Genomic DNA, 13,337 nt, shown 5'->3' with positions numbered 1-13,337 from the left:
TCTCTTGACTTCCAGCCATTTATCATTATTACAGCTAATAACTTGTCCCAGATAAGTATATGACTCCACCTTTTCAATTACTGCTCCTTCAATCATTATTTCCCTTTCTGTGGCATACTTGTTCATCATTACTTTTGTTTTAGCCATATTCATCTTTAGTCCCAAATCCTTACTAACTGTGCATAACTGATTAAGATTTTCCTCTAATTCTTTGGGATCATGGCTTATGATCACAATGTCATGTGCAAATAGTAAATGGTTTAGGTACTCTCCATTCACATTGACTCCTTCCTGCGACCAGTCCAATCTTCTGAAAGCTTCCTCAAGGGCAGCAGTAAACAGCTTCGGAGATATTGTGTCTCCTTGTCGAACTCCTTTCTCAATTTTAAATTTGCTACTGTCTTTGTCTAGTCTAATAAAGGAGGTAGCATTCTCATATATTTTCTTCAAAATCATAATATATGGGGTATCTATGCCTTGTCTTTCCAGTGACCAAAACATTGCCTTATGATGTATGGAGTCAAATGCCTTTTAATAATCAACAAATGCCAGGCATAATGGTGTTTTATATTCATTTGCTTTCTCCATTAGCTGTGATATTATGTGAAGGTGATCCATAGTTGAGAATTCTGTCCTGAAACCTGCTTGCTCTTTCAGTTGATTCTCATCAAGTATTCTTTCTAATCTGTTAGTAATGACCCTTGTGAACAACTTGTAGATGTGGGATAACAAGCTAATTGGTCTATAATTTTCAATTTCTGATTTATCTCCTTTCTTATACAGCAAAATTATGATTGCATTATTCCACTGCTTAGGCATCACACCTTTTCTAATGCACTTTGTGAAGAGCCTTGCCAGTTTTTGTGTTATGTCTCTTTCTCCCAATTTTAACAATTCTTCAGTAACATCATCTTCCCCCGGGGCCTTCTGATTCTTCAATGCATGTTCTACCTCATCAGGAAGAATTTTGGGTATGTCGTATGTGTTGCTAATTTGCAATCCATCTTCCCCACTGCTGGCATCATTTCCTTGCTCCTTGTATAATTCTCTATAGTAGTCTTCTGCTATTTGAATTATGCCTTCTCTGATCTTTAAGTACGCCATCGCTGTTCTTCAGTTTCAGTATCATTGGTCTTTCTGTTTTACTGCTCATGGATGCTGATTTAAGTCCTTTGTTTTCCCTTAATGCTTGTTCTACTTTTCTTGTGTTAAATCTTCTTATGTCCTCTCTGAGTCATACCTAAACCAACCTCTTTGGACAACACTCTATGAATCCAAACCCAATGAACCCAGTTCTGCTGGGATACGTCTTGAAGAAATAACAGAGAAGTGGAAAATTGATCTTAATAAAATTAAAGAAAGTGGAAATATGCCTTTTACCTCCATGGGATAAAGTTGATATAGACACTGATCTATACTTCACTCACTGGTCAAAAAACCCCATTCCATCATTTAACATCCAACCACTACATACCAATCATACTTTTGAACACACTGGAAAACTCGTAATCTGTACAGATGGCTCTAAATCACACTCGCATGTTGGTGCAGCAGCTCTTTTCCCTTCACATGTTTCAAAATCTCTGCCATTTTGAGTGCAGCATACTTTCTGCAGAATTATATGCCATCCAGCTTGCATTAAGTGAAATTTTATTGCCTTCTATTCCAGAGTGGAATAAAAGGCAATAAAAAGCAGGTAATGCAACAAAGTCAGCTATAGAACGGCCAAACAAAATAATGATAGTACCATACAATGATTTCTGACCAATTATTAGAACTAGTGAAGACGAATGGGCCCAGATAAGGAAAAGTCAAACCAATAATAAACTGAGGGAAATAAAACCAAATTCACAAATATGGAAATCAAACATTAGAAAAAGTTGCAGAGAAGTAATGCTTGCCAGACTACGAATTGGCCACACTCACCTCACGCATTATCAACTATTAGCTAATGAAAATCTCCCTCTCTGTTTTCAATGCCAAGTTCAGCTTACAGTGAAACACATCCATTCTATTAGATTACCTGCGCTTCAGAAATTCCAGATTCCTTTGCTTCCAGAGTCTATGCAATAATCGGAACCCATTTGCCCTTCAAAAAATATTAGACAACTCTGCAAATCTAGATGAACTGTTTTTTTATTCGGCAAATCCAATATGACAAACAAATCTGAAAGAATTGGTTTTCCGTAAAATTAAACATCGAAAGACACATCTTGGCCTTTGATGCCCTTGTATCTTAAAACCCTTAAACAACAACTGTCTCGCTAGTATATGAACACACCACTTGGTACATATATAGGTACACTGCATTCACGTAGGCAGTAATTCAAAGTCAGTATGGATAAAGATGAGTTAACTGGCATTGGATGAGGATGTGCTCGACACATTGGTTACTCTGTTGCAGAGATGGTACAGAAATTGTGCTATCTCTGTTTGACAGTATCAAGAGTGTATCGGAAGTACACCATTTCCGGAATAACATCTCATCATGGACAGTGCTGTGGGTGCAGAAAGGCGGTTGTGAACATGACCGTCAATGTCTGTCTCGCATTGTTTCAGCCAACCGGAGAGCAATAATGGCACAAATCACCCCCAACTTCAATGAGAGGGTGCCAGAAATGTCTTCACCAAGACCATCAGGCAATCACTAGCTGCAGTAGGTTATTGGATCTGCTGACCCACCAGAGTCCCATTGCTAACACCACAACACACCTCAATTGGCACTGGACCTTGGATGATTGGAGATGGGTCTCCTGGTCCGATGAGTCTCATTTCCAATTATTTCAAGCTAATGGGAAGGTGCATATCTGGCAGAAACCGTATGAAGCTATGCACCCATGTCAACAAGGAACTGTTGAGGCAGGTGGGCAGTTGGTAATGGTCTGGGGCGTGTTCAACTGGCACATGTTGGGACCTATGATACGTCTAGACACATCTCTGAATGGTCCAGGTTACATGTCCATCCTTCCTGGTCATCGTGCACCCACATGGCAGTGGACTCTTCCAGCAGGACAATGTGCCACTTGCCCACAGAGCCATGGTGACTAGAACAAGGTTGAAAGAGCATTCCGCAGATTTTTCCCCAATGGAATGGCCTCCCCGTTCGTTGGATGCGGAACTCTATGGAGCATCTTTGGGATGCTGTGGAGAGGTCCGTTTTAGCTTTGGATCCTCCACCCAGGAATGTGATGAAATTATGGACAGGAGTGCAGCAAGCATGGATGGAAATGCATGTAGAATGCTTTTGTGAACTAGTGGACTCAATGCCTCACCATGTGACTGCCCTTAACCGGGTGAAAGGTGGGCCTACCCATTACTAGATAGGTATCTCATGATTTCTGTCCACTCAGTGTATTTCACAACATATAAAAAAAAAAAATAAAGTGGACATCTGATAGGTGCCCATTTAATTTTTAATTTTCTGTGAATATTTTTATTATTTTCAAAATTTTTGGTTCAATAAGGTCAGTATTTCATCTTTACCTAATGGATCAATATTTATTATATGTAAGTTTTAAGTTATAAAAACATTTTTAATACATGTAGTGTGTTTTTCACCTTTTATTTTCAACCAAATAAAAAAATATATTAATTTTGATAAAAATTACAAAGAAACATATTAAACATAAAACAGAAACATTAGTCTCTTATTCCCTTCCATTTTCCAATTTTAAAATTTGTTAAATGCTTGAAATTTTACACTGCACATTTGCATATATGTATGTAAATATTAATAAAAAATTAAAAAACATTGTTATATTCAATACTATTGGTTTCTTTCATATTTGGCATGCCCTTTTCAGCACACAAAATCTGAAACCACGTATGCTGCTTCTTACAGAGTAGCTGAAATTTTGACAGAACTGGGTTTCCTGTTATCAGTCTTTCTTCTATAAAAACAACTATGGTAAGATGATATTTATTGATCTTGTGGGAGAGAAATACCACTTAACACCTGAAAAAATTGACATCAGTGCCTCATCGTGTACCATGCCATTCTTCATCCTGCGAAATCCAAATGGTTGCAAAAATAGTGGTGGAACACTAAACAGGTTATTTCATGCAATTTCTGTACAAAAACTGTAAGAAAATCTTCAAAAACTATTCCAGTAAAAGTTTTACTATAGTTATGAAGGTTTAAAAAAAAAATTTTTTTAATCGATTAATAAGTGGAATGTTATTTTCAAGTGGCACTTGTGAGATGTCCCATCTATCACCACTGGGTCTATTTGATTTTGCCTTTTTATCATATGTACGTGTGTGTATTTGCGTGCACACACACACACACACATATATATATATATATATATATATATATATATATATATATTATATGTATATATTATATGTATGTGTGTGTGTGTGTGTATATATATATATATGTATATAAAAACTTAAGTGAGAATAATGATTTAAATAAAAATGCCAGCACATTGGCAAGACAGAAGAGCGAAAATTGTGAAATCATACGTAACGATCAAACCAACAGGGAGGGAAGAGAATAAAATTATTGCAGCAGAAACCCTCGAAGATAATTTAGAAAGTCTAAATACAAAAATAATAAAATATAATCAATTAAATTTTGAATAGCCAATTGAATGAAATTTAACGGTGCCCCCTCTGACAGGCACCAGGTCCAAATTTATGTGAAATATAAATTTGGACCTGGTGCCTGTCAGAGGGGGCACGAGTAGAGATGTGAACAACTACAATAAAATAAAACAGAAATAGACTGACCATTATGCCCCATCTCAACAGAGGACCACAAGGCCAATAATGGTCAGGGAATCACTGCATTTTGATCACTAGACAAATTGCCACAAAGGTGTCCTGGACCTGGTGCCCATCAGAGGGGGTGCCATTAAATTTCATTTAATTGGCTATTCAAAATTTAATTGATTATATTTTATTATTTTTGTATCTAGACTTTCTAAATTATCTTCAAGAGTTGCTGCTGCAATAATTTTATTCTCTTCCCTCCCTGTTGGTTTGATCGTTAAGTATAATTTCACAATTTTCGCTCTTCTGTCTTGCCATGCTGCTGGAATTTTTATTTATTTTTATTATTTTTATTTTAATCATTATTCTCACTTAAGTTTATATCTCAAGCGTCATGTAGAGGAAAATGCTCTTTGCTGCCTCTGATGTATGCTTTACCGCTTTTTTAATGAAAGATTCAGTTTTCAATTATTTCAAACATTATTCAAATATAAGTGTGTGTGTGTGTGTGTGTGTGTGTGTGTGTGTGTGTGTGTGTGTGTGTGTGTGTGTGTGTGTGTGTGTGTGTGTGTGTGTGTGTGTGTGTAACAGAAATTAGATCTGATAAGTGAAATATGAGTGGGTATCACAAAATTTTCCTGTAACCTCTGCATTCTGTGAACTTTGTTTTATTTACTGTATTACACATTCATTGCTCTGACTCGTGTTTCTTTGTTACAGAGCTGAATGTGTGAGTTATCCACACATTCAGTCAGGCATCAGTTATCTATGAGTTCATCATGAATAAAGCTGAATATTGATCCATTATCAAATTCCTGTTTTTGCAAGGAAAACAGCAGTCAGGGACTATCCATGAAAAGGTGCCTATGATGTATGGGGATTTCTTCCCACCATATGATGTTATAAAATGTTGGTGGATACAGATTAAATGCAGCAAGGAGAGTGCCCATGATGAGGAAGAAGTGGAAAGCCATCCACATCTCGCACTGCTGAATTTAAGGAAGAAATTAAATTGCTGATTCTCAGTGACCACCGGATAATAATTAAACAAATAGTTTCTGAGACTGGGATAAACTATAGATCTGTGGAGAGCATAATTCGCAATGATTTGAATACAAATAAGGTCTCAGCACAGTTGATCCTTGCTAACTTTCTTCAGAAACAAAAAAAAATCTTGCTCAGCTGAATGGATCGCCATATGTGACAGCGATCTTGAGTTGTTTTTTTTTTTTTCCTGATTGGTGATTATGGATGAATCTTGGATATGTCACTTTGTCCAAGAAACAAAACAGGTTTCAAAACAATGAAACATTCATGAACTCCCAAAAAGGCCAGAGGGTAACTATCTGTGGGGATGTTGTTGCTGTCAGTTTTCTGGGATGAAATGGACATCATTCTCACTGATTACTTGGAAAAGGGTAGCACCATCAGAGCACATTACTACAGTGACTTACTGTAGTAATTACATGGCAATTAAGGAAAAGTGACATGGAATGTTCACCAATTGCTGTTGTTTCAAAGCAGTACACAAGACCATAGGCTATCACAACCACTGATCTTGCCTTGAAGTTAAGACTTCATATCTTGCCACACCCTCCTTATTGTCTGACTTGGCAACTTCTGACTTCCTATTTCTGCAGCTGAAATCATTTTTGTATGAAAAGCATTTTTTGGCGATGCAGAGGTAATTTCTGCTTCAGAGACTTGGTTTCAAGAATAAAGTGAGACCTACAGAAATGGCATAAGTAAATGCTGCAAATGATGGGAGAAATTTGTCTCTTTGTGTGGGGAATACATAGAGAACAAGTAATATACGTTCTAAATATCAACATCCTTAGACATATAGGATATGGACTGGGGAATACTTTTTGATACTTCGTTTATATTTATTTATACTCATTATTTCCCCTCGACGTTGGCACCTGTACGTGGTGAGGGGCCTTCCAGATTAGCATCACTGGGATCTAGCGCCCATACTTTGATTCTGGGGTTACATCATTGGAATCCGCTGTGTTTTCTGTGCACTGTGACCTGTGGAAATTCGGAAAGGGGGGTCCTGGTGGTTGAGGGGCCCAGCTTCAATACACCACTTTAACCCCTGCTTCGACAAGACGGGTGGTTCTGGAAGGCCTGGCTAGAATCAATCGGCTAGTAGGTTCAACTGTGTCAATGCCATCCCCCTACCCTCGTGGTCCGAGAAACAGGATTCAGGCTGGCGGTGGTGCAGGTATGGTGTCTGGGTAGCCCTGGCATTCCAATCCCAAGTGCATTTATTGCATGCTGGGTAGTGGGCGTCCCTTTGGGCTCCTTGGTGGGTGGGGAGCCCGGGCACTGAACCATTTCAAAACTTCATGAATCCTGATAAACTTACTTCTTCGGGGGCCCCAACCCGGTCCCTATCTGAAAATATAGACGAAGACACAGATAGCATTATTGCTACAAAGAGGCAGTGAACTGAAATATCATCAGGGCCTGTTCCAAGGTTTTTAATTATACATTATACCAGCAAAAAACCGATTGGCAAAATGTCACCCTTCTTTATACAGAAAGGGTTAGATGGGTTAGCAGGTTCACCCAAATCAGTTAAGAGGCTCTGTTCTAGTGGCCTTAATTGAAACTAAAACTGACAGGCAGTCTGAGCAGATACTTCGAGCGAGCAACATCAATCAGAGGAGTACCCATAACAGTGACACCACATAGAACATTCAATTCATCGAGAGGTGTCATTTCAGAGTGGGACCTTCTCAGCGTTACTGAGGAGGAAATCTGCTCAGAACTGAAACCACGGAGAGTTATTGCCGTAAAGAGAATTAATGCGTGTAGAGATGGGAAACTTGTTATAACTAGAAACATAATTCTGACTTTTAACTCACCTAAGTCTCCCGATGAGATTAAAGCTGGCTACATCAACTGTCCAGTTTGTCCATATGTTCCAACCCTTTACGGTGTTTTAAATGCCAGAAATATGGACATTGTCAAATGGCCTGCTGTGGAGTCCTTGCATGCACTCAATGTGGTGCAAACGACCATGAAACAACAGCATGTTCAGCCACAAAACCCACCTGCATTAACTGCAAAGGAGAACATCCAGCCTACTCACGAGCATGCCAGAGATGGAAAGAAGAAAAAGAAATCCAACGGCTGAAGGCAGAGCTGAACATATCATACCAGGAGGCAAGGAAAGTGGTGAAACCTCTAAATATCATCAAACCCACCTATGCTCAGAAGATAGCAGAGAGATGTTCCATCAGAACTCAGACATGACCATTCCTCCAAAAGAGTCATTCACTCCCATCGCACGTTACCTCTTAAGCCCACAAAAACCTGCACAGAAAGACCAATCAGCTGCCACTCCTATATCGATACCTCCTAATGCTCCACAAGTAACAAAAACAACTTCCAAAGAAAAGACTAAGAAAGTTGAAGTATCCCCTAGTACCCAATAAAACATGGATGTCATGGAGAAGGAGGTACAAGAAGATTCAGTCTTAGAGCTCTTTGCTAAGGAGGAAATGGACACTGGAAAGCGTCCGTACTTCCCCAGGAAAGATATAAAGCCAAACTGACAAAAGTAATCCCTCAGCACCTTGGATACTGCCTGATGGACCCACCAAGCCAAAATAATGGTTAAATTCCTACAATGGAACTGTTGTGGATTCCGGCGAAACAATGATGACATCAAAGCCATCTTGCAAAAGCATGAGCCAGTTTGCTTTTGCTTACAAGAGACATACCTGAAGGCAAATGAAAACCCTTCCCTTCATAACACTACTATTGTCCGAAAGGACAGAACCGGGGATGGACCTACTCATGGGGTTGTTGCTATACGTCTAGGCAACCATACCCCATTTCAAACTATTCCGCTCTCCACCAACATAGAAGCAGTTTGCCTTACGGTAGGGTTTTTATTAACAGTCTGTTCAGTTTATTTGCCACCTGGGGCTGATATCCCCCAGAAAGATCTTGATGATGTCATTGTGCAGCTGCCTGCTCCTGTCTTACTCCTGGATGATTCCAATGGACATAACACCCTGTGGGGTAATGCCGACATTAATGGAAGGGGACATGTCATAGAACATATGCTCACTGATAGTGACCTTTCCCTTCTAAATGTGGGAACTAACACCTTTTCCCACATGCCTACCTGTACGTTCTCTGCTACTGACCTCTCTATATGCTCCCCCTCTCTCCTTCCTTCGCTCACTTGGGAAGTAGAGCAGAACTTTTATGGAAGTGACCGCTTCCCCATGATAACCAACTTATCTAAAGGGAGGCCATGCCCGCCTTTTAGGTTACCGCAATGGAAGATTGATCAGGCTGACTGGAATACCTTTCAACACCTGGTAGACCTTAACATCAGTACAGTCAGTCAGGAGCCTATCAACGATGCAGTGGCATACATCACAGAAAGCATTGTCCATGCAGCTACAATTCCAAAAACATCTAGCTGGTTCCCACTATTTCCAAAACCTTGGTGGAATGCTGAATGCACAGCAGCGAAAAAGACACAAAATAAAGTTTGGGGTATATTCCGACTATATCCTACCACATCCAATCTTCTAGCTTTCAAACGTGCACGCACGAAAGCATGATATGCCCGTCATCCGAGCCAAAAGGAATCCTGAATCCGCTTTACATCTACTATTATCCAGTCTACCAACAGTAAAGCTATCTGGGACAAAATCCGGAAAATGAAAGGTAAATATACATCGCACCCTTCATCGGTCCTGGGCTGTAGTGGATGCGTTATTGCGGACCGAACTGCAATAGCCAATGCACTCAGGGCGACCTTTTCATACCATCTCATCAACATCTTCTTACTTAGAATTTCTAATTTGGAAAGACAAACTCAAAAAACAGCCAATTAACTTTAAATCAAAAAAGTCTTATCCATATAACAGGCCGTTCATCACAGAAGAGTTAAAAACAGCTCTAACTCTTACCAAGGCAAGTGCTGCTGGACAGATTGTATCCATTATGATACATCAAGCATCTGTCTGCAAAATCCATGGACCAACTGCTCTTTCTATGTAATAGAATATTTCAAGAAGAGCAGTTTCTGGATTCCTGGCATAAGGCATTCGTGCTTGCCTTTCCTAAGCCAGGAAAAGATCCTAAAATCCCAACGAACTACCGTCCTACTGCTCTGACCAGCTGTCTGTGCATAATTCTGGAGAGAATGGTCAATGCCTGCCTTATATGGTATTTGGAGGCAAATGGACTTATCTCCAGATTGTAGTGCGGCTTCCATAGGAATAGATCAACTTTAGACCATTTAATCAGGCTCGAAACTTTCATTCGAGATTCCTTTTTAAAACAAGAACACCTAGTGTCCGTGTTCTTCGATGTGGAAAAACCATGTGACACAACTTGGAGATTTGGAATTTTAAAAGACCTCTACAGCATCAGCCTTAGAGGTCATCCCCCAAATTTTATAAAAAAAACTGTTTATCTCATCGTTCTTTCCAAGTCCGTGTAGGATCTACTCTCTCTCTCGCTCTTTTAGCCAAGAGGAGGGAGTACCTCAAGAATCCGTTTTAAGTGTTACGCTTTTTTGCCATCAGAGTGAATACCATCACAGAAATTCCTCCAACTGTAAATTGTGCCCTCTATGTTGACGATTTTAGCGTATTCTGTCATTCCTGCAACTTAGAGGATAATTGAGAGGCAGCTGCAACATGCCGTTGACCACCTGAACTCATGGGTAACGAATAACGGATTCAGGTTCTCTCCACAGTAGAAAGCACAATCTTTACCCCGAACCTCAAGATTAGATTTTTGGGGCTCGTATTTGATAGAAAGCTGATCTTTCTACAACATATTTGTCAAGTACGTACGAAGTGCACGAGAGGCTTGAATATCCTATGCAATCTCCTCACATTCTTGGGTGCTGACCGATTCACTCTTTTGCACCTCTATCGTGCGATCTAAGTTAGATTACAGGTGCCGGGTATACGCATCCTCTAGACTCAGCATACTCCAATGGCTAGATTCCATCCACCATCAGGCGATCCATATTGCCACTGGAGCATTTCGAACATCTCCTGTCCAGAGCCTAAGTGTCGAAGCGAATGAGCCCTCATTATCGCTTCGCAGGAAACAGTTGTGTCTACAGTATGCTTTGAAACTGAAATCCCTGCCTGACCATCCAACATGGACACCTGTTTTTGAGCCACATTGGAAAATCTGTATAACATTCACCAGACTGCCAATCAACCATTCGGTATTCGTATCCAGAAGCTACTGAGTGATTTGAATATCACATTATACAATTTTGCCTCATCACCAGGGCAACCTTCTCCACCCTGGCATGCTCGTATCCCAAACTGCAACTTCTCCCTTAACAACTGGAGAAAGGACAGTACTTCATCTGCCATCTACCTGCAGCTCTTTTTAGAACAGTGCTCATAACATTCTGACTTCCCCATCTACACAGATGGCTCAAGGTTCGAAATGTCTGTTCACTGCAGAGTTGCACGCGGTTGAACTAGCCTTAGATCGTATACAAACCACCTTCCACAGAAAATATATTATATATACCGATTCTCTGAGTTCGTTGCAGGCTTTATCATTGATGAGGCTCAACCCTCATCCTGTCTTGACCCAGAGAAAGCAGAAGATGCACTTCCTTGCACAATCCAAATTTGATGTTTGTTTCTGCTGGATCCCAGGCCAAATTGGGATCTCAGGAAATGATTTGGTAGACACTGCAGCCAAATCAGCGTATCTCTTTAACTCTTGCCTGTTAGTTCCCTATACAGACTACAGGCAAGTAATTTGAAAGAAACTTGTATCCCAATGGCAATACTCATGGAATGGACAGGCTGCAAACAAGTTATATGAGATATTCAATTAAGCCTGTAATTGAATATTGCGCAGTCTAGTCTGCGCAGGAACTGAAAAGAGGAAGTTGTTCTATCTCTGCTTCTCAAGTGACATTGACACTTGACACAGATCGATAGCAAGTGTCTATCTGCCCTCAGCAGATAGACACTTGCTATCTGCTGAGGGCAGACGATCGTCCTATGTGTAGAAATTGTGACACCATTTTAACAGTCCAACATATTTTATTTGAATGTCCGTCTTTCTATAATGATTGTCGTTTATGTTTTAGCCATCTGTCTGAGCCTTATACACAGGCCAATTTTATCAGACAACAACATGTCAGTTATATTTAAGTTTTTACAACTTATTAATCTAAATAACTCTATCTAGAATGTTTTTATCATTTTATGTTTTATTAACTTTTTATATTGTATACTCTTTCACAATAATATATAAACAATTATGATATTATAGTTTATATTTTACACCTTTTTGACTTGGCGCATTATAGCCTTAGATGCTAATGCGCCATAAAATCCTAAAACAAACAAACTCATTATTTTGGCATGATGACCTATTCACAAAAAACTTTGTATTTATTGCTTTTACTTTTACTTTTTTTTTGCTTTGATTTTTTTTCATTTTTGCTTTGGCACTAAGGTTTTTTTTTTTTTTTTTATACTTTTGTTTTGGTATATTATGGTCTTTGTTGCTGATGCACCAGAAAAGGCTAAATCTAATCTAAAAATAAGCACATTACAAATATTGCTTCCCACTACATCAAAAAAAGCAGGTTTCCTTTTTCACTTCCACCCTTACATTTCCTTTGAATTATTTCTCTACTATGTCCTACTGTTGGAATATTGTTCCTACATTGTGCTTCCACAACTTCTTCACGCTTCTAGGCCCTATCTCAAAGAGGACAGTCTGGGTAATTGCTCCATACTCAGAGAATTAACTGTCCTGCTATTGTAATATTGTTCCTATATCTGTAGTACCTCCACAACTTTTTCCACGCTTCTAGGCTCTATCTGAAAGATGGTAGTCTTGTTAATCACTCCAAACTCAGAGAATTGACTGTTCCTCTTTCTCATTTGTTGCTGCTATATGAAGGACGGTTGTTCTTTGGAACAAACTTCCTTTGTATGTACTTTCTGAAAATTGAAATCTGCAAAAATTGAAGCTTAATGCCAAGTGTCTTCAGGTTTAAGTGTCTTCTCTGCCTTCAGACCATACATAGTGTTTCCATACTCATGGATAAGTTCATTTATCTTTTGTAACTGTGATTATCATTAGAAAAAAAAAAATTAAAAAAAGAACAGGAATCAAAAATAATAGTAAAGTAACACACTATTGCTTAAAGTAAAAGTAAGATAGTTTAGTTAAATTAGGAATGGGGGTAAAGCCAATGTGTCAAAGGCCTTTTTGTATTCTTTTGGGCTGGAATCATGGTAAGAGTCTCATGGAGCACAACCTGCCATAGTTTGTTTTCTTGGTAAATATTTACACATCATGTACGATTACTTTGAATTATAATGATAATTGGTATTAGTTCGAGCTAACATTTTTGTCTTTTTTATTTTTTAAATAACAGGTTGAATTTCCTCCTGATATTTGTTCACGTGTTACCTTTGTGAATTTTACTGTTACTAGAAGCAGTCTTCAAAGCCAGTGCCTCAATCAAGTATGTGATACTTTATATTGTTGTGTTCTTGGGGGAGCGGGACAAAATAAGTAATTTATTGATAACCATGAAGAATTCCATAGTTATCAATTAATTACTTTTATTTTTT

At 39.0% G+C, this 13,337-nt stretch overlaps 1 protein-coding gene across 2 annotated transcripts in view; it reads left to right on the top strand.

Annotated features, from left to right (window-relative positions):
* Window positions 1-13,337, top strand: part of Dhc64C (dynein heavy chain, cytoplasmic) — a 1,460,071-nt gene that overhangs the window by 1,120,496 nt on the left and 326,238 nt on the right. For both annotated transcript variants that reach the window (XM_090376486.1, XM_090376487.1), the window contains exon 70: window positions 13,139-13,228. In XM_090376486.1, coding sequence (XP_090232612.1) covers window positions 13,139-13,228 — 90 coding nt within the window. The remainder of the gene's footprint in view (window positions 1-13,138; window positions 13,229-13,337) is intronic.

The sequence above is a fragment of the Mastigoproctus giganteus genome, chromosome 6, assembly GCF_048544385.1.
Source record: "Mastigoproctus giganteus isolate SK-2022 chromosome 6, ASM4854438v1, whole genome shotgun sequence".
Classification (NCBI taxonomy): Eukaryota; Metazoa; Arthropoda; class Arachnida; order Uropygi; family Thelyphonidae; genus Mastigoproctus; species Mastigoproctus giganteus.
The sequence above is the reverse complement of the archived record's forward strand: the minus strand, read 5'-3'. Positions and strand labels throughout refer to the sequence as shown.